This window comes from Vicugna pacos, chromosome 6 (assembly GCF_048564905.1).
Source record: "Vicugna pacos chromosome 6, VicPac4, whole genome shotgun sequence".
Lineage (NCBI taxonomy): Eukaryota > Metazoa > Chordata > Mammalia > Artiodactyla > Camelidae > Vicugna > Vicugna pacos.
In genome coordinates this window covers 81,997,345-82,019,989 of record NC_132992.1, presented here as the reverse complement: position 1 = coordinate 82,019,989, position 22,645 = coordinate 81,997,345, and the positions used below count along the sequence as shown (strand labels likewise).

At 35.3% G+C, this 22,645-nt stretch overlaps 1 protein-coding gene and 1 non-coding gene across 2 annotated transcripts in view; both read right to left on the bottom strand.

Moving 5' to 3' along the window:
- Window positions 1–1,283: 1,283 nt before the first annotated feature.
- Window positions 1,284–22,645, bottom strand: part of SPATA7 (spermatogenesis associated 7) — a 32,616-nt gene continuing 11,254 nt past the window's right edge. Inside the window, exons 5-12 of the mRNA XM_072963551.1 lie at window positions 18,639–18,772; window positions 11,558–12,033; window positions 10,368–10,434; window positions 8,580–8,694; window positions 6,329–6,383; window positions 4,961–5,038; window positions 2,149–2,206; window positions 1,284–1,892 (exon numbers count right to left, since the gene is read on the bottom strand). Coding sequence (XP_072819652.1) covers window positions 1,332–1,892; window positions 2,149–2,206; window positions 4,961–5,038; window positions 6,329–6,383; window positions 8,580–8,694; window positions 10,368–10,434; window positions 11,558–12,033; window positions 18,639–18,772 — 1,544 coding nt within the window. The 3' untranslated portion in view covers window positions 1,284–1,331. The remainder of the gene's footprint in view (window positions 1,893–2,148; window positions 2,207–4,960; window positions 5,039–6,328; window positions 6,384–8,579; window positions 8,695–10,367; window positions 10,435–11,557; window positions 12,034–18,638; window positions 18,773–22,645) is intronic.
- Window positions 8,266–8,399, bottom strand: LOC116281102 (small nucleolar RNA SNORA43). The gene has a single exon (XR_004190558.1). It is a non-coding gene; the product is annotated as a small nucleolar RNA SNORA43 (small nucleolar RNA).

The window sequence follows — 22,645 nt, the reverse complement described above, 5'->3', positions numbered from 1 at the left end:
GTCCTTGAGCCTGAATCCTGAACACACTGGTGATGGTCAGTTTCCCATGAGTGAGATGGACCTGTCATCCAACTACCACCAGAAATCAGGTCTTATACCTCCAGGGGTATGCACCACCTTTTGGGAAACACCTGTGTGGGCAAAGGATGATAAAAGCCTGAGTTAAGAAGTGGGATACTTGGAAACAATCACTAAGTTTCTAGATGAACATTTGGGTTATCATCATTTCCATTTCCTCTTTTTACCCTCCATGGCGGCTAGGCGTGAAACTCTGCATGTAACAGGCACTCAAATATTGTTACAGTATTGTGAGTGGTTAAAAAGACTAAGTCCAGATGAGTATTCTGAGACATGATTGAATATGAAGGACCCCATTCGTGGACTACAAGGGCAAGGGGAGGGTGTCAAACTGGGTCTGGTAGAATGTTTGCCCTCACAAGAAGGGATGATTTTTCAGATATCTGACAGGCCATCCTAGCTGATAACTAGAAAGGCCTTGAGGTTTTAGGTATTGCAGGAAAGTGAGAAAACAGAAGTTAAAGATACTGTAGAGAAGGCTTACTGTTTCAAGATCCACTCTAGATCATAGACCCTTTCCCACTGCCTACAAAATCACTGATGTCTGGGTAAAGTACGTTCCCCTGAAAAGTAACTTTAGAAATTGCGGCCATCTTATTCCAAGGAGGCCCCAGTGATTCTCACCTTTGGCATTCACACCCTTGTATTCTACCTCTTAAGTGTGGGCGGGACCTGACTTGCTTTTAACCAAGAGAATGTGGCAAAGGCGATAGAAGTCATTCCTGTGATCACATTACGTTACTGTGTTGTCTCATGAGACTCCATCTTGCTAGCAGAGTCTCGCTCGTTCTCCTGTGAGCTGCCCGTGGAGGGGGCCAAGTGGCAGGGAACGGTGGGCAGACCCTAGTTGTTGAGGGCAGCCAATAGCCACAGCCAGAAAGAAACTAAAGCCCTCAAATCTATAGCTACAAGGAAAGAAATTCTGTCAACAATCTGAAAAGAGTTTGGAAGCAGAATCTACCCCGAGTCAAGCTTCCAGATGAGACCATAGCACCAACTGACATTCGGCTTGTAGGCGTCTGAGACCAAGAACGGAGGATCCAGCTAAGCCGTGCTTAGACTCCTGATTCAAAGAAACCATGGGATAAGTAATATATGTGTGTTGTTTTAAGCTGCTAAATTTATAGAAATTTATTATACAAGATAGAAAATGAACATAGAAATCTTAATATATAAAAGAAAAAAAGAGTAAAAGGAATATTGAATTATTGGCCATCTGGAATATTTATTAATGACGATCAAACATCCAAAGATCAGTCCTCAATGCTCATTTCCATGATTTTAAGAGTTGGTGCTTCCACGTCCTGATTATCATCTTCAATACTGCACAGCTGAACCGATGGGCAGAGTGCTGTGCTAAGACAACACAATTCATTTGATGTCTCAACCTTTTCAGTGTCACTGTCACCTTCAATGACATTCACAGAGGTTTCTTGGTCTAGTAAACTGTCTGACATATTTGCATTTTTTTCATCCCAAATTGAAGTTCCAAGATTTGTTTCATCATTCACCTGTTGAATTATAACCCCTTCTGAGTACTTTGATTTATAGACGGGCAGGAAAAATTCACCCGGTGAGGAGACTATCTCGTTCTCTTCCTTTGGTACAGACAATAACATATTCAAAGCTTTTTGGTATTCTTGATGTTCCTGTTTAATGGCTAAATCTTGTTCATTTTTATATTCATTTTGTTCTGAATTCTCAGTTTTTTCAAAATCAAGCAACATATCAACATCATCTAGCTTTAGTGAGTTTTCCTTGGACACGCAGCCCAAGTCCACCTTGAGGATGTGTAGCAAGTGGCGCATTTTTGCCTAGAATAAAGAGACGTGAGTGATTATATTAATTAAGCTAGTGAAATTGAATTACTTTTGTCCGCAGTGCTCCAGATCTCAGCAGAATTAATACTTCTTCCACACCCTGTGCCTGCACCCCCACCCCGCCAGCACACATGAAAATTGCAAGGGAAAAAAAGTGCTTGTTTTTAATGTATTCTCTGAGAGTATGGTAAAACTTTAAAATTCTCTCTGTATTAGATTTTTTCTAATGAAGTTCTAAAGAAAGACAAACCTCCTCCAAATGATGTTTATTTTGTTTTATATGTCTCTCAAACAGTCGTTCTAGAAACCTACAAATGATAAATAAAAATGTTAATGTCTCAAAATCAGGAAATCAACTGAATATAAAATAGCCATGCAATAAGTAAACTACTAAAGGTTGGAAAATATGTTTTAGATTACCTTTTTCCTTTCTAAAGATGAGCACTGTCCCCGTTCTGTCAAGTTCTCTGATTTGGAAGCTAGTATGACTTCCACTATGTTAAGTTATGTAACAGACGCCAGTGTTTCTGAAAGATCGCGTGCTACTTAACACTTCTGTGACTAAAATATTTTACAGAAAGTTCCCCCAACCCCCTGCACACACCGTGAAACTTTTTTTCTCATTTGTACACGAACACCAAAAGCCTTTCCCCCTCCCTTTCTCTTCACAGACAAACCACCCCTAAAACCAAACAATTCTCTTACAAAGAATTACTTTACAATGCTTCCTAAATTATACTTAAAAAAATTCCACTGATGGTAAGTTCACATAACCTAAAAGTTATCACTTACTAAGTACAACTAAGTGCTAGACATTTGTGTTGGACACATGGTAATCATTATACCTCTAATCGTGACCAATACTGAAAGAGAAAGTGTTACAAAATCCATTCTAAGATGAGAAACGACATCCCTAAGATGATGGCTTCCCCTCCCCCAAGGTCACAAGCTATTAAGGAATTTAACTCAGAGCAGCCTGCCTCCAGACACATTCTTTCAGCTCTACCACGCCTGTCTAGCTATCACAGGAGTGTCACCAATTGGTTTCTTGAAAAACAACTCACTTGTTACCATTTATTATTATCAATGAAGTTATGAGCCAACCTTAGATTTTTTGTTTTGTTTTGAACTATTTTGCAATTTTGAAAAAGCCCAAGAAATCTATATTCTATATTTTACAACTATCATTGATGTTTTAGACTATTCACTTCTAGGCATTTTTTTATGCATGTTTATTTCTTTACCAAAATTGGGATTAAACAGTACATACTGTTTTGATACCTGTATTGTTTTTTCTAATCAATTATATATTTTGAACATCTCCATGTATCAATAAATTCACTTTTACAACATCATTTTAAATCTCTGAACAGAACTTAGTATTATAAATGTTCTACAATTTATTCAACCAAATCTTTACTATTCAATCTGTAGCTTGATTCCATTTTTTGGTGTACTATAAAAAATGCCACAATAAACAGCCTTGTAATCTAAAAAAAAAAGTGAGTTTTTTAAAACAAAAATACATGTTTTTCATGTGAACCTTTTTGTTTTTGTTTCAGCTTCTAACCTTTATTTTTTGATTTACAGTTGGAATCTTAATATTTTTGTTATTTTTGTGGTAAAAAAACCACATAACATAAAATTTACCATTTTAACTTTAAAATTGATAGTTCAGTAGTGTTACGTATATTTACACTGTTGTGAAACAGTGCAGAAGAACTTTTTCATCTTGCAAATCTGAAACTACAACCCATTATGCATTTTTAGCCAATTTTTTAAAATGAAAGCGGTAAACAGAATTACCATCAAAAATTTAGGCTTTTTGGTGTAGCTTTTTATACTAATAATGCAAATGTTTTCCTTAATTTAAAAGCTTCATATAGAAACAGAAATAATTCATTAGAAATGTCTGCACTTGACATTTGATGACAGGGAAAGCACGCAAGATACACATAATGGGGTCCTATGATCCTTATCATAAAGTGTTATCTAAATGAACTTTAGCCAAATAAATGTTCAGGCTGGCTCAGGACCACACAGTTTCCTTAAGTTATACAATACTAACCTGGTTTTCCAAACTTCCCCTTTCACTCAGTGTGCCAGCCTAACCTTTAATTTGTCCTCCTGTTACTACTAACAGTTGTAACAAAAAAGCTTACTTTGGATTCTCATGAGTTTCAAACACAAAAACCAGATGATGGATCTTTGCAAATGAGAAGCAAAAATTCAGTTTCCTAGTCTTATAAACTAAGAAATATATTAATATTTTTGGCTTGTTTCTTTGTAGACTGTATGGGATTTTTACATGGATGACAATGTCATCTGTGAATAAAGACAATTTAACTTTTTTCTTTCAAATACCGTTTCTTTTTTTTGTGATAGGTTTTTGAAACTGAGGTAATATAACCACATTATATTAGTTTCAGGTGTACAACATAATGATTTGAATTTATATACTGCAGAATGTTCACCATAGTAAATCCAGTTAACATTTGTCACCATATATAGTTACAAGAAAATTTTTTCTTGTAACGAGAACTTTTAAGATCTGTTCTCTCAGCAACTTTCAAATATGTAATACGGCGTTAACTGTAGTCACCATGCTGTACATTATATCCCCATGACTTCTTTATATTATAACTGGAAGTTTGTACCTTTTGACTCCCTTCAACCATTTCCCCCACCTCCTAGCCCTTGTCTCTGGCAACCACCAATCTGTTCTCTGTATCTAAGGGAAATGAACAGAAACTCTATTCTTTTCTATAACTCCCTCAAACTGTGAACTCTCCTGAGACTATGAATTACATATTCTTTACAATTTACTATCAGTTATAAGAAAATGGTCCCCTATGAAATCAATATAATTTTCATTTCCTAACATGTGGAAATAACTTTAAAAAATTAACCTCAAATGTTGGCACAACATTTTAAAATGACTATGACTCAATAAAAAAATGTAAAAACAAAAACCACACAAAACAAAACAAGAAAATTAACATCAAATGAAGAGTATTCAATGTATTGTTCAACCACTATAATATAATTTAAAAAAATCTAACCTGTTTGAAAATAAACCAAGTTTCAAAATTTCTTCTGTTACATCTTCAATGAAACTTAGATACAATAGTTCTTCTTCACTGTGAAGGAAAAGCAATATACAGCATAAAAATTATTGCTTACTTACTCTAAAAACTATAGGGAACAGGAGTACATAATTAGAAATAGTGGGATATTATAAAACAAACATGTCTCTAGTCTTGAATTATGCAAGGATAGTTATTAAAGATGAGAACATATTCCCTATTAGAATAAAATTTCATAGATATCTACAACATGCATCAAGTAGTAAAGGATAAGCAGGGGTTAAACAAAACAGAAAGCACCTGGGGCAAGAGGTCAAATAAGTGTGATCCCCTGGGGGCACGTGTTCCCAACAAGCATTTTAAATGTACTCTGGCTCCTAACAATGTCCTGCAACAGAGATGTGAACCTCTCTGCATGGTTCTTGCAGGAAGGTAAAGAGGAAAGTCATTCAGAGAAGCAGGAGCTTCATTTGTGAAATCCTCTACTGATCCTAAGGAGAGCATTTTATTTTAAGATTGGGAAATTTATTGAGCAGAAAAAAAATTTTTTTTTTCAAAATGTTTGGAGATGAGGAAAAATATTCTAATAGAAAAATCTGTGGGCATAAATAAAAAATCTGTGTGACAATTTTTAATTACTTGGACATATTTCTCTGTTGTACTATTTTATGAGATAACTGTATTTTAGTAGCCATTATAAGAAAATTAGGATACTATGTAAGTTTGATTTTAATTAGCTAAAATCAGTAAATTGATAGAAAATATAAATAGCAAGTAAATTACTGAATAAATAAAGAGTTAATTAGCAAATCAAATAGAATATTAAAAGGTTGCATAAAATTATGCTTTCAAGCTGATTCACAGGCAGCAAATTTGAGAATAAATGAAACTATAATAATAGATTATTCCCTCCCCCCCAAATACAGCTTAACTAAAACAACATTAAAACCTAGAAGTATAGTATCTGCAGAACACTGGTGAGGTTAGAAAGCTCCAGGAAGGGTATCCTGAACTACCAAAAACCCTGCATTTCTCTAAAACTCATCTTTATTAGTTTTTATTATTTTTATTTATAAAAATCAAAATGATGAGTACTAATTATAAAAAAGCAGGTTATTATTAACTTAGGGACAAAGTTCCACTGGACATAAAAATGAAGTTATTAATAATTATTTCAGAAAATTCTGGTCATTTTCTCAAATTTAGTATGTATTACATGATTGAACCCCAAAGCTGGTTGTAAAGAGAGATTAGTGTTCAATCCTAACTTATTTAATAATAATTTGTGTGATTCTTAATTGTTGATTTCCACTAAGCAAAATGAAGAGGTCAAAAAGAACTTACTCAGAATAGATTTTTCTCTCTGAAGGAGGCTGCAGGGAATATTGACATACTGCCCAGGAAAGGGAGAATTAGAATATTTTAACAAAACAATGGTCGGCCTACAGTCAGCGTTTAAGATTATCTTGATGATCTGATCTGATCTTCCGAACAGCCCTGTCAGACACACTAGGTAGGTATTATTTTTCCCACTTACTAAACAATTCACCAAGGGGCAGAAGGGCTAAGTAACTTGCCAAGGTCACGTGTCAGGAAGTAGCAAAGACAGATTTTTAAACTAGTCTTCTAATTACAAATTCACAATCCTTTTTTAAAACTGTACTATGAAACTTACCTTGTAGAAACAATTATCAATTTGACTAAGATAAAAACATAAATGATGTTGGAAACATACTTCCCTATGGAAAAAATTTTAAGGTAGTCATTACGATAAATTCTGTCATTACACAGTTATGCCATCACTCGTTAATGCCAAGCTTTCTATTCAGGCATATTCAGTTACAACACTTTGCGTCTTTGAGGTAGAAACTACCAGGGAAGATAAGCACCCCTTCTTCCCATCGTTCTTTACGTTCACTTCACACTGGCTCCACCAGCTCAGGAGAGCCTCTGAAGTTATGAGCACTAAAGCATCGTGAATTTCAAGACAGAGAAGTTAGCAATGAACCCCTCCCCCAACACCCTCCTTCCCCCCAAAGTTTTGCCAGGCAGGTGAGATCTCCCTAAGGCCAGGCCCGAGGGAAGATGTGGTTCCTGAGGGAATGTGCATGCTTGCCTTCTGGCCTGCTGTAAGATTCCTCATTCTTGCCCTCTTTAGTCCTTTTTTCCTTCCACCTCCTTCATCTCACATGCAAGTGCTGACACTGGAAATGCATTTGACAGCTGAAGCTATCAAAGGCATTTTTTAGGTTCTATACTACCTGCTAACCTATCACTTTTATTTAGGTGCAGTGCTCCATAATTACTAAACATGATGAATCATTAAAACAAAAAAACAGTGCCTCCTCTACAAAGCATGGATAGATAAAGCACTAGCATGTGATGGATGTTCAAATCACAAATGATGGAATCTCTAATGGTAAGGTTATTCGGTACGACATATGCCATGTAAACTGGTTTGCATCACTGCTGGATGATCCGTCTTGGGAGACATCCTTTCTCATATACCAGTAGTGATGATAAGTAATACAAAGCCAGTGTCCCTTTTCCCATTATTAATGAATTGACAAAATGAATTCATTTAAACTTTTTTTTCTTTTTTTTTTCTGAGACATGGAATCTCATCAGTGAATCCCCCCAAACCACGTTTTTCTACAGCAGGTTTGTCAACCTCAGCCCTGCCAGCACGGGGACCCCCTTCCCTCCTGCCCACTGCCACATGCCCTGGGAGGGACACGCTGGTTGAGAGCCAGTCACCTACAGCTTTTGTTCGACCCTCAACAGCAAACTGAGCCCTCCACCTGACAGGGGGCCACAGCCCCCTCTGCCCCCCAGGGCCCCAGTCTGGATGATCATTTATAGGGTTATGGTTGGTCCATCGACGGGCTCCACACAGAGGCCTGACCTCTGCCTCACCCACAGGGCAAATGCCAGGGGTGACCCTTTGGCGCTCCTTCCAGAATGATCAAACTGTCTCCTGCTCCTTGTCAAGGGTCTTCACAGCACAAGTGCTCATGGACCAGGTGGCTCCAGACCCCGAACAGGGAGTAATGGGTCTGGACAGGACACAGGCCACTGATACCGGCTCAGAGGCTCTCAGGGAGGGAAGCAGGTCACACCTGCCCAACGCTTTCTTCTACAAAGTCTCCCCCAGACAGACCTACTGAATGACTGAAGGAGACCCTCTCTGAGTCAATCCCACTGTGCCCGAAGCCTGCCAAGTGCTCATACATCTCATTTAATCCTCACAACGAGCCTTCCTCTATGGAAGAAGAAAATCGTACTGTCCGGCTACAAACCATTCTTAGTGCCCACTGTTCTGAGCACTGAGCGTAGAAATAGCAGCTTCCTCTGTGCCCCGACGTCACGGGCGCAGCAGGGCCGCTGCATCCGTGGTGCCGGCAGGTCCGCCATCTGTGGGGCAGCAATTCATTTAAACTTTTGACTACGTACTTTGTAAAACGTCCTTAGTAAAACTAACAAGGCCACTACCAAACACCTAAGTAGATGAGAGCACGCTATTAAAACAGTACGTGTGCTGCAAAGTCTGAATGTCTGTCACACAGGATAGTTCTATATGAACGGCTGAAATACCTTGATGAGGAACACTGAAGAGCACCATCTTTAATCTCGTCCCAGGGTAATTCATGCCCTTGTAAAGGTAAAGGGGTTATTTTTCCTTTGGTATCATATGTCATACAACTAGATGCCTGGGGATGCAATGAGAAGAATAAATCTTTATGTTGCTTCAAAAATACATAATGAAAGCAGAAATAAAGCAAAAGAGCAAAAATTTCTAAAAATAGTCAAGGAAAGAGAGTAGAGATACTCAGTAGATTAAAGTGACTGGTATATTAGAACAAAGGATGTTTTAGAATATATTTCCATACAATCAATACTTTTTTCTTAATTTAAAATAAAACAATTTCTAATATTTTATTGAGGAACATATTAAATGACATTGAAGAAATACCACAAATAAACATGTAAAGAGAAAATGAAGCAAATTTGTTAAGATTTAAGTAAACTAGAGAGAAAATACCCTATTATTCAGAAATTCAAATAGTCCACCCGTTCAAATGCCAACCTATCAAATATGTAGAAGCAATGGTAGCTCCGGCAGTCTGAACAATAATATTAACAAACAAAAAATAATGGCAGCTTACTTTTATAGAACCCTTACAAGGGGCCACATAACTATGCCAAGCATTTACTTGCACCATCAGATTTAATCTTTACAATGCTAATTTATGTGTAGTGTTTTAATTTTAAAAATGCTATTAAAATGCTGGTCTATCTACTGCAGCTAATGATCTACTAGCTTCCTCAGTAGACTGCTGGTGATACTGATTACGGAACAGAATAAGGGGGCACACTGTTTTCTTACAAGGTTATGGATAAACATTTGGGGCACAATGAAAGTGGACTTCTGCTTCAGTTTATTTAGTTAAGAGCTAACTCCCTTCCTAAATCTCAAGCTAGTCATAGGTATCATTTATGAAGCCCGGGTGAGACCATGTACTTTACCTACAACGTTCATTCCTTCCAATGACCCTGCATATTAAGTACAGTGTTTACAGATGGGGAAAGTCAGCTCTCAGAGAAACTGATTTGTCCTTGGCCCTTAAAGGGCAGAATCTTATGTTAATAGCTATTAATGGCTGAGATGGCAACCTACGATCCTTTATCCATTTCCAGAAGGGGAGAGGGAAGTTGAGTGTGTTATATTTTATTCTTCTATCTCTGAATCTGCTTGACATTTTAATAGACAATCATTTTCACAAACAATAAATTTAAACTAGGATGCAGGTATGTATGAGTAATACCCCCCAAATAAAAATAATCAGTTTATCACAAAGTCTGTAATATTTTAAAAGAAATGATTGCTAAACATTCAAAATACAAACACTAAAAAGGAGCTTTATGGTCTTAGAAAAAAGTAAAAGCAAGCATAAGAGAATGATATCCACCTATTCTTATAAAATGTATAATTTCTAATAATATAATCACTGGCAATTCTTTAAAAAGAATTACAGGCATAGAAGTGAAAATAACTTCTATACAACTTCTCTGGCTCCTTTAGTGATCCCAGTATGCATCTCTGAAAAGAACATGTAAGGTATTTTATTCATCCACCCATCCATCCATCCAGCCAACCAACCGTCTAGAAGAGATGCTAACAACAAGTAGTTTTTCAGATTGGGCAGGGTCAATCAGGCCACCCACAGAGAGCTATCACCACTCGTCGACAGGCAATGCTTCTGTGCACCAGCCAGATCACACACAAAATTTTATTCTTCAGTCCAAACAGCTATATATACCATATTAAGTTAAAGCAGCTATAATTCTAACGTGGAACACAAAGAGATCTCATGTTTATTACCTGCTTTATGTTCACTTCTGAATCTGTGAAGTTCTTAATCTCAACTGTCTCAAAATCACATTTAATGCTGTAATATTTTAAAAGAAATTATTGTTAAACCTTCAAAATATAAACACTGTGATAATGAACTTAACTGTCTAGAAAAAATAAACTCAAACATGAGAGATGGAATTCATCTATTCTTATAAAATGTGATTTTTAATTATATAATCAGGAAATAGATACAACTTGGATTATATATGCTTCTTTTTCCTTTTTTTTTTTTGAGTAGCAGCTAGATTTCAGTTGGATAAAATGGGACTAGGGAAATGGTAACTATTTTCTTCAAAAGCTGTCATAAATCTAATCAGAAAATTATATGTTATACTTGCTTTCCTTATTTCTTCCTCACTTGAAAAGTTCTACCATTAGATTCAATTCCTTAATTCTTTGATTAAATGTATATATATATAGACTAATCTTACTGTAACCAGAGAAAAGAACGCTGGACATAAATTGTTTTTTTACTTTTTAAAATAATTAAAACCTAGTACCAGATAAATATTTGTTTCTATGACACAAGGAAAAACAATCACAAATTTGCTAACCCTCAGTACTTTATGAGATTTGTTTCTTTCTTCAATCATTTGGCAACCTTTAATGAAAATTCATTATGTGCCAGGTACTAGTGTATACAGAAAAGTGAGGCAAATTATACTCAATTTCCAGAAATCACCCCAATTGTCTATATTATACCTGGGGAGACGCTGCTGAATATTTGCTGGGAAGGGAGCACAGAAGTAGTCAGACAAATAATTGCTTTTCCTCCCTTTCTACAGTCCACTGTTTTGCCATTTCTAACATAAATCAATAGACATACAGAAATGCTGTCTGATGACATATTTTAAAGATTCTCTGAAAGTATAATATTTAAAAACATACACAAGTTCTAGTAGCATGTTTGAAACAAAAAGTTTAAAGACGTACCATTCATGTTTATAAGGTACTTGACAAGTTAATAGCTATTTTTCCAACAATTTCTGATAGTTCTAGTGCTGTGTGCAGAAGGGAAAGTCACATTAATCTCATTCCGATCAAAAGGGCACCACCAGACCTGAAGTCTGGCACATAAGGTACATGATATAAAATAAGGAATATTATTTAGTTTCTACCACATCCTGAAGGATTTACTCTTGACTTTTGTGCATTACCTGCTTAATTCAGTCTGGGTTTCAGCTTCTAACCGCTGATCTGAAAAATCCTTTTTCCTTTTGGCAGGTGTATAATATCGATACTGTGACAGGAAAGATTTTGCTTCTGTTTTTAAAGTGCGTGGGGTGAATGGCAAATGTCTGTTAGAAAAGAGTTCAGAATGTTTATCCAAAAGGTCCCCACTAGGTGCTTTTGAAATAACTAACTGAAACCGGTGGGAATTTGGGAATGCGCCTCTGGGCCCTTTGCCATAGGAGGTTCCAGAGCATGATTTCCTGGGCCCAGAGGCAGTGTAATCCATGCTGGACAGGGAGGAACTGGAGTTCTTCTCAGCACCATTTGTGAGGACTTTATCAGATTTGGGTAGACTTAGGTGCAGTCTCTCTGAAGAAGTTACCGGTGATCTTGTAAAGGATTGAAATCCACTCACTTCTTCAATTAACATACCATCTTCATCTTGTGGTTCTCCTGAAGGCTAAGAAAATTTGATTTGACAGTCATCAATTACATTTACAAATTCATTTATTTGGGGATCTCCAGATTATATATTAAAAAATGGCTGCTTCAGGGCTCTACAAAGCTAACACATAGGTTCCTGAAGATGTGAGCATTGTATATGAAGTTATATTCAAGGTTTTGAATTATTAATATATAAAAATATAATTTTAAATATAAGCAATAGTAATCATTTTTCTTTCTGAAACTAAAAAAATGATTAACAACATATATCCATATTCATGGTCTTGAACTTGTGTAATGAGGCAGAGCTCGGTTCTGAGTTTCCAAATCAATTGTGAGCACTGATCTCCTCCACCACTGCTGGTGGCAGCATCCGCCCCCTCCTGTCTTGTCGTTGCGGCAATCTTCAGCGCCAGCGCTTCCTCTGTGACTTAAAGGCCTGAAGAAATGAAAAGGAACCTCTCTTCACAATGTATGGAGCCCTGATATAAGTAAATGATACTTTAAATATAATTAAGAAAGATTTATTCCGCAAAAAGTTCATTTATGTTTCCTTCTCAACTTATCATGAGTGGGGAAAGCTCTGAAAGGGAAGGTGTTTTGGCCTGCTGTGTTTCTTTTTGATTTAACTTTATTTCTACAGGGTTTAAGAGCTTTATTTCATAAGGTTTAAGAGCATACACAATATTTTATTCTCTTACAGACTAGATGCCCAAGTCTTGTCCATGATTCCAGACTTAGTGGACACCTGCGTATCCTTTACAGAACTCTAAGGCACTGTATTAAACAGTAGAGGAGAAGTTACATAGAAGTTTAAAAAACTGACGTGAAAAAGGCTAAGATTTAGCCAGTTATATCTGCCCTACAAGCTCACGGGGAGGAAAACAAGAGGAAAATAAACAAGTTGAGTAAGAAAGGAACTTTCTGTGGAAAAGGTACTGTTATTGCCAATGAGTGGAATAAAAGAGGAATAATAAGAACTTCTATCACTGTTACTGATATGTATGGAGCACATACTGTGTGCAAGGTACTGTTCTAATTAATTTACAGGTACAACTCATTTAATCATCACGTCAACTTCTGGGTGGTGGTACAAATATTATCTCTGTTTTATAGATGAAGAAACTGAGGTGCAGGTACTCATAGATTTGAATCCAGGTGAGCCTATGCTCTTCCTATTGCATCATATTATCTATTTTACAGACACATTTGAAAATTATACATTTTTAGATTTTTTTTACACCACCAGGAATCTAAAACTGATTTTAACTCCTTTCCTGGTAGTGAACAAGTCACCTAACTTAAGTACTGATTTATCTCAGTACTTAAGTATCTAAGTACTGCAATAAGGAAATTGCAGATTAACTGGATATTGTTAACTACTGTCTAAAATAGGTTAAGTCACCTATTTCCTTTTTAAGTGCTTTCTAACCCTTTCCCAAATATAAGGCAAACCTCAAAACAACAAAGTATTTTGGCATTAAATTGTGAGTCACTGGGGTACTGTCTGGTTAATAACTTTACCACATTAGGTGTAAAAAGTGCTCCCAAACTAGAATCACGCTGCAGCTTACATACAAGAGGAGTCTGGCTCCCCGGGAAGCAATTTCTAAGTATGATCTGAAAAATCCTTTAGAGCTATTAAACAGTAATCATAGGAATTATTTACACTTAGGGGAACAACAGTACAAACTGAGATCAGAATAGGCAAAAATGCATAAGGCATTAGACTACCTATGAGAAAATTCTTATCAGTAATGGTGAATTTTTAATAAGCAAAATTAAACACCAAAGAAGGTCTTTAAAGGCAAAAAAAAGAGCTCGTTTGCCTGAAATGAGTGGGAAAATTGTTTTTGAATTAATTGAAGGCATGAAACTTTTCTGTATCTTCATGTTTTGTAATCCCAACCTTGTATCCTACTTTTTCTTTCCTTGGAAACCAACAAAACACAGTGTAAAATCAACTGTACCAATCTGCTTTTTTGAGATTATATAATTGCTTCCTTTAGCTATGAATATCAGAAAGCTTGGATGGATATAATTTTCACAGAAAATCTGTATTACATTGGTAAATTCACCAAAGTTAAAATAGAAGATCACTGCAAAGTTCTAAAATCAGAAAAGGGTTAATTTTATGTCAATGGAATAAAAATTCTGGTGGTAATCTGACCACTTTCACTTTCTTATATCACCCTTATAGTTTAATACAATTTATTGTAAACAGTTTCTGTGATTTAAGAATTTATGTAAAGTGATAATCATCATGCAGTTAACATATGCATGTTTTCATGTCAAGAGTATCTATCCAATATGCAATATTCAATGCAGAACAACTGAGTTTTAATGTTTTTCAGGAATGATATCAGAAGAAAAGGTATACAAAGGTTTTCCAACTGTCAGGTCTTAAAAACAGTTGAGGAATCAATTCAAGTATAGAATTTATTTAAAAATTTGATTAACATTTATTTTGCAAAAAGCTTCAAAGTATACTTTATAAAAGAAACTGACAGCTTCTGATTTTCATTGTTTTTAAAATAGATTTATTTAGAAACATGGATTACATTCACATATTCAATTAATCTTAATAGCACACAGTATGTGCTATCCTAGTGATGTGAGTGAATAATGAGGGGTATAGGGTGTAGACTTGAAAGATCCTGGGGTGACAGCATGTGAGTCTCAATGTGAGAGACAAAAGTAGCCCATATTAGGAGAAAAGGTTTCTGATTACCTGATCTCATACATATAGAGCTAGTATGTCCACAGGCTAAAGTTAGCATTTTCTCATTAATTGAGGAAAATTTTTCAGTAAACACAGATTATGACTACAACAGATATCTGTTATTTATTAAACCCATCCAAAGATCAAAATTTTAGGTCCCAAATAATTTTAATTTGAAAGTGTCTAAATATTTATCATTAAGGTTTATAAAAAGTGTAAGCAAACTGTAAGTTACTGTGAATTCTAAATAGAGTAAAAAACATACTTACATAAAAGCATAAATGAACTATACTTAGAGGCAAAAAGTCACAGGGTTTCAGTGACAAAAGGAAAAATGAATGGAAAATATCTTACATTTACAGACTTGATTTTCAACAAATTCCATTCTTATCTTAAAATACAATTATTAGTGCTATATAACAGAAAACTATTTTAAATTTTCAGTGAAAAAGTACAATCCCTAAAAATGAAAATACACACGTGAGTCAAATACTGAAGAATAGATTCCCAGATGGTGAAGTGTGTGGTACAGTGTATAGCAGATTTATTCTAAAGGAAGCAGCTCTATTCTTGGTCCTTTTATCTGCATAACAACCTTGGGGACTCTAAACAATATACTGACAGCTTTCCTGATGACTCTCAAATCTATTTTCAGCCTAGACCTCTTTCCTGATATAGATGCTTATATCCAACTCTTTACTGAATATAGTAGACACTCCAGAGGCGCCTCAAATCAAGTATGTCCAAACAAGTAAACTCATGCATTACATTACCTGCCCCCAAAGAAAAAAACTGCTCTTTGTCCTGTTATCATAATTTCAGTGAATGATCACCATCCTCCCAGTTGCCCAAGCCAGAAACCTGGGACCCTCTTGAATTCCTGTCTTTTGCTCTTCACATCATCCAAACAGTGGCTAAGTCCTGGGGGTTCTACTTTTTCTCCTTCTGCCTACTGATATGTCACACCTTCATGTATAATGGAAAGAGCTGGAGTCAAACATATGGCACTTGGTACCTAGTAAGTAGAGCAGTGAAACTGGCTTTTACTATCAAGCAATAGTTTTTCCACAACACAGGTGCCAGGGGACAGAAAACAAAGCTCAGGGAGTCATCTGGACAGTCTAGAAGTCCATGCTCATGAATCTGAGATCCCCTCAATGGCTATGCCCCAATTAGGTGACCTGCAAAGAAACCTGCCCATCTTGAATACTGGCACTGAGGGAACACTGGGCTTTGAGAATCTGAAATCATATGCTGCCTCCACACAAGCTTGCAGACTAAATTTGCATTACACAAGTGGTCCACAAAAACCTTAAGCCAAGAAAAAGCACTCGTTTTTTTTCTAATACACAAATTGTAGGGGATAAAAAGGTGGGAGAAGGAGAAATTTAGATTAAAAGAAATTTATCAATTAGTTGAAATTATTTATATCCCAATTCTAACAAACTAAAAAAAAGATAATGGGGAAATCTAAACAGTGGATATTTGATGATATTAAGGAATTATTAATTTTTAAGGCATAATAAAATGGTATTATGGTCTTTTAGATACATACAGAAATATTTATAGATAAAATTATATGATATCTGATATTTGCATCAAAATAATTTGGGACTGGGTAGTGAGTGAGGATATATGTGAAGTAAGTCTGCCCATTAATGGATCATTGTTGCACCTGGAGGACAAGAACATATGAGTTTATTATACTACTCTACTTTTATACATGCTGTAATTTTCAGAATTAAAAAGTTTAAAAAACAGACCATCACACACACATACAGACTCCCAGTTTCAGCCAAGAGATGGAGAGAGATGGAAAGAGCATAGTTCTCTCCATTACAACAAGAAAAAACCAGGGCAAACTGCAAATTAATGATTTTTCTTGAACTAATGATAGAACTAAGGTCATGAAGCAAACAACTAACCTGAAATTTGGAGTGAGACAGGCACCTGCAGGGAGAAACAGGACCTGAGCATTTGCTTACTTGGGACAGATGTCACAGAATGCCATATAAACTGGTATGAAGATTACGCTAGAAGTTTTTAGCTAATTGCTAAGACTGAGTGCAGAGTAGCACCAGAGTATGAAGCTTTCGAGACTTGGGGAGTTTGTACCCTCTTGCAGGCTTTTTCTCTGGGGACCCCACCAAGAGCTCTCAGGGAAACGCAGGAAGATTCCTGAGAAAATCTCTCCCTTCCCTGATTCCTTGGTGTGGCTAGGGGAAGCAGCCACTGCAGAAATTCTTCCCAGGCCTATTTTCCCTCTCTCTCTCCACATACAGGGGGAAATTCCCTTCACTTTGCCTGTTAACATAACTGCAAAAGTGATACCTCATCACCTTTGCCACATTCTGTTGGTTAGAAGCAAGGTGCAGGTCCTGTCTGCACTCGAGGGGATTATTTAAGGGTGCGGGTCATTGTGGGGCTTAGAATTCTGCCTACTACTGTGGGTTAAACAGAAAGTACAAGATAAGAAGGTAGAAATAAAAACACACTAAATGTTCAACTTAAAGGGCAAAGATTATCAGAGGGAATAATCTGATCCACCTAAAACTTTAGGACCTAACTAATTTGATAAAATTAACATGTGCTCATAAGAAAGGAAAAAAATCCTCTTAGCAAACTAGGAACAGAAGAGAACTTCCTTACTCAGATGATAAAGCGTATCAAAAAAAACCTATGGCAGGGGTCATCAAACTAGAGACTACAGGTCCAGTTTGGCCCACTGTTGTCATCTTTTTCAACTGAAGCATAGTCAGTTTACAATGTTGTGTTAATTTCTGGTGTACAGCACAGTAAGTGATTCAGTTATACATACATATGTATATATTCCTTTTCATTATAGGCTATTATAAGATACTGAGTATAGTTCCCTGTGCTATCCAGTAAGACCCTATTGTTTATCTATTTTATATATAGTAGTGGGTATCTGCAAATCCCAAACTCTCAATTTGTCCCTCCACCCTACCCCTCTTTCCTCTGGTAACCATAAGTTTGTTTTCTATGTCTGTGAGTCTGTTTCTGTTTTGTAAATAAGTTCATTTGTGTCATCTTTTTAGATTACACATATAAGTGATAGCAGATGGTATTTTTCTCTTTCTGGCTTACTTCACCTAGTATGACAATCTCCAGGTCCAACCATGTTGTTGCAAATAGCATTATTTTAATTCTTTTTTATGGCTGAGTAGTATTTCATTTTGTGTGTGTGTATGTGTGTGTGTGTGTGTGTATGTGTACACACACATATATATATACCACAACTTCTTTATCCAGTCATCTGTTGATGGATATTTAGGTTGCTTCCATGTCTTGGCAGTTGTAAATAGTGATGCTATGAACACTGGGATGCATGTATGTTTTTGAATTAGTTTCCTCCAGATATATGCCCAGGAGTGGGATTGCTGGATCATATGGTAAGTCTTATTTTTAGTTTTTTAGGAATCTCCATACTGTTTTCCATGGTGGGTGCACCAAGCTACATTCCCATCAACAGTATAGGAGGGTTCCCTCTCTAGCATTTATTGTTTGTGGACTGTATAATGATGGCCATTCTGACTGGTGTGAGGTGTTATCTCATCGTAGTTTTGATTTGCATTTCTCTGATAGTTAGCGGTACTGAGCATTTTTTCATGTGTTCCCACTGTCCTTTTTGTTAACATAGTTTTACTGGAACAAAACTACACATACTCATTTATATACTGTCTATGGCTGCTTTTCAGTGGCTCAATAGCTGTGACAGAGACTGTATGACCTAAAAAGCCTAAAATATTTACTACTTGGCTGTTTACAGGTAAGTTTACCAACTCTGACCTATTGTAAATGTTATCTAAAAGTCAGGATATACCACCAATGAAGTACTTAGAAATAATCACTTTCAAAAGGTAAAAATACTATCTTACCTTTTGTAGAGTGTTAAATAATGATTTGGAATTACTTTTAGAATTGGCTTGCACTGTAGTTTTAGTTAATTTCAACTCTCTTTCACGTCGTGCTAATTCCTTTTTGAGTTTCTCTCTTCGTTGCTGGTCTGCATCTGAGGGGGGAAAAATCTTTTGAAATACAGAATAAAATAGAAAAATTAATTTTTTGGTCCTAGAAAACTAATAAAGGGCACATTGTTTCTTGCTAAAGATGTTTACACTACTGACATGTAAATAAAAATCCATATTCTTTTCTGTATAAAGAGCAGCTAAGATAACAAATATTTAATTTACAGAAACTTCAAATGGATTAACTATTTAAAGATGTGACAAACTGGTTAGCCTAAGGGCCCAAGGGAGCAACTCCTAGCAGATACAGAGATGTGAAGGTTAGAAATGCCTGACCGCGTAGTCTGTGACTGTAATCACCAAATGCAGAGCTTGAATTAGTTCATACACTCGCCCCCAAATGAAATATTATTGTCAATATCATCATAAACTATAAAAATTTAAGTTTTATATGACTCAAAAAATCACACCAAATATTAAAACATTATTTTCAATCAGGATAATTAATTACCATTTTTCTTAACTGCTATTCATTTGAAAATGCAAACGAAAAGTGGTTTCACATTTTAGTATGCTTTTAAGTCAGTTACTGAGCGTTATCAAAGACTGAAAATGGCAAAATGAAAGCTAGTCAAATTTCAGAGTTAAAAAGGTTAACAATACATAAAAGGACTTGTATTTTTATATAAAATTTAAAATTTAACATATACTTTTTTTTACTGGAATCTAACTCAACTTAATGGACAAGATAATTTCAAGTTTCAAATCATCCTGATTTGAATTAGAGTTTATAAAAATTTCTACAAGCTTGTAAAACTATATGTATATTTAAAATTTCAACTAAAATGATTAAGAAAATTATAAGCATATTAAAGTAAATATATCTATCAGTTAAAACATACTGAAATATTACTTAAAAGCTTATTCTATCCTCAAATACTTACTTAATGAATGTATTAACTAAATTATGGCAGATGATGTTTGCAAAGTAAACTAGAACTTTTTCAGTTAGATCTATCATCTTACTTACAGGTAAAATAAGCAAGTAAAAAAACATGATAAAGTCAGAATCCTCAGATACTATCATTAAATATAAAATTAAATTCCATATTACCAAATCTGTCCAACCTATTCATTTACGTAAAGCTTCCTTGTATCATACCAAAAATCAACTCTAAAAGGATCACAGGCCTAAATGTAAGAGCTTACACTATAAAACTCTTAGAAGAAACATAGGAGTAAACCTACAAATTTCTTACATACAATATCAAAAGCATAAGCTAAAAAGTACCCATATGTATATATGTAAATTAGACAATTAAAATGAAAAACTTTTATGCTTTTTCAAAAGACACACTTAAGAAAATAAATAACATAAGAAATAAAATAAATAAAAGAGGAAGAAAATAAAATGGGAAAATTTTAAGAAAATAAATAAGGAAGCTACAGATGGGGGAAAATACTTGCAAATTCATACATCTAGTAACAGACTTGTATCCAAAATATATAAATAACATTTAACTCAATAATGAGACAAATAATCCAATTAGAAAATGGGCAAAAGATTTGAATAGACATTTACTAAACATACACAAATGGCCGATAAGCATATGAAAAAATGCTCTCATCATTAATCATGAGGGAAATGCAAATTTTAAAATCACAATGAGATACCACTTCGTACCCACTAGAATGGCTATAATCAAAAAGGGAGTCAACAATAAGTGTTAGCAGGATATGGTGCAACTAAAGTCCTAACATGTTGGAAGTGAGGATGTAAAATGGGACAGCCACTTTAGAAAACAGTTGGGCCGTTTTCTTTCTAATTTTACTATATGCCCTAGCAACTCCACTCTCAGGTATATATCCAAGAGCAATGAAAACATATATCCACACAAAAGACTTGTACATGAATGTTCATAGCAGCACTATTCATAATAGTTAAAAAAAAAACAGGAACAGTGCAAATATCAATCAACGGAGGGACAGACAAAATGTGGTATTACCCATCAATGAAATACTATTTAATAACTAAAAAGAAATGAAGGACTTACATAGGTTACAACAGATGAATTTCAAAACATTGTAAGTGAAAAGTATAATGTAATAAAACACATAAATGATTCCATTTATATGAAATGTCCAGAAAAGGCAAATATATAAAGAAAGAAAGCAGATTAGTAGCTTCCAAGGCTGGGAGTGGGATGAGGGAGCAGCTGCAAAGCTACTATTTTGTGGGGAATCTTAAGGTGATGAAAATTGACTTGTAGTGATGATTGCACAACTGTGTAAACAATAAAAATCAGTGAATTTTATGGTATGAAAATTATTTGCCAAAAAAACTACTATAAAAAGTAAAGCCTTTATAATGCATTAGAATATGGCATTATTTAAACAATTCAACAAAGAGAGATATTCTAGTTTAGATATCCTAGTTTAGATAAAGATTGAAATTATCTGATGAGTTGTCTGCTATGAAAAAGTATATTTAATAAAAACAGAGATGACTCAAAACCAGAGATTTCTTTTTTTTTAAATGTCTATAAAACATGTTTCTTGGTTCATACTGATTATAATGAGCATCAGCTCTGTAACAGACAAAGTAATAATGATTATTAATTAATTTGTTTGGTGATTATACAGTCTTTGCAATCCTTCTAGCCATCACAATTTTCTTCATTCACATGCTTAAAAAAGAAAAACTTCTGTCTCAACTTACTGAAAACAGAAAATATCATGGGATAAATAAGCACTAGCTAAGTCTAAATTCTAAAAACAAAAAATAGGAGCAATTATTTAAATACAACCTATATGCTGTCATTTTCCGTATTTTTACCTCCATCCTGGAACTTTGTTGAACTCCAGACTTTGTATTCCAACTGCCTCCTCAGAATCTCCACTTGGATTTCTATTATAATGATCGAGACCGAACTCTTGATTCACTTTATTCACTCCCTCCTCTAAACATATTCCTAACTTCAGTAAATTATAACTCTGTCATTTTAGTTGACAGATTCTAAGTGTTGAGAGTCATCTTTGACCCACTCCTCTTTTTATTCTATCTACATCCAATCCATCAGTAAATACTGTTGACACACATTTGAAATGTTTCCAGAATCCAGCCACTTCACACTCCCTTTACTGCAAGCACTTTGGTCCAAGTCACCATTCTTTATTATTATATTTTTTTTTAAGTGAAGTATAGTTGGTTTACAATGTTTATTTCTGGTATACAGCATAGTGATTAAGTTATCTACATATAAATTCCTTTTCATAACAAGTCACCATTATTTCTCATCTCCTAACTAGTCATTCTGCTTATACCATTGCCCCTTAAAGACTGCTCTCAACTCACCAGCTGGAGAGATGCTTTTAAAGTTAAACTAGCTCTATTCCTGTCTTCTACTCAAGACCCTCCCATGGCTTCTGATTTCATTTAGAATGAAAGCCAAAGTGCTTGCAAATGGCCACAGCCCTACGTGGTCTTCATCCCTTTGCCCCATCTCAAAGAGCTCATCTCCTGTCACTCTTCAGCTGGCTTATTTCACACCAGCCATTCAGCTCTTCTTGCTGTTCCCTCGAATACACTGATCACAATGCCATGTAAAGGCTTTTGTACCTACTGTTTCCTCAGTCTTGATTATTCTTCCACTTACCCACTTGTTTCTTCCTGAAAAGTTTCAGGTCTCTACTCACCTTATCAGTGAAGCCTTCTCCTCCAAAGTCCCAATCTCCCTTATCCTGCTTCATTCTTTTTCATTGTACTTATCACCGTCTGATTTGGTCTGTATTTACTTATTTTTTTGTATCTGCTTATTGTTTCCTTTAACTAGACTATAAGCGCTATAAAAGCAGGTACTTTGTTCTGTTCACCTTTTTAACCCCAGCCCTTAGAATCATATCTAACCTATCATAAT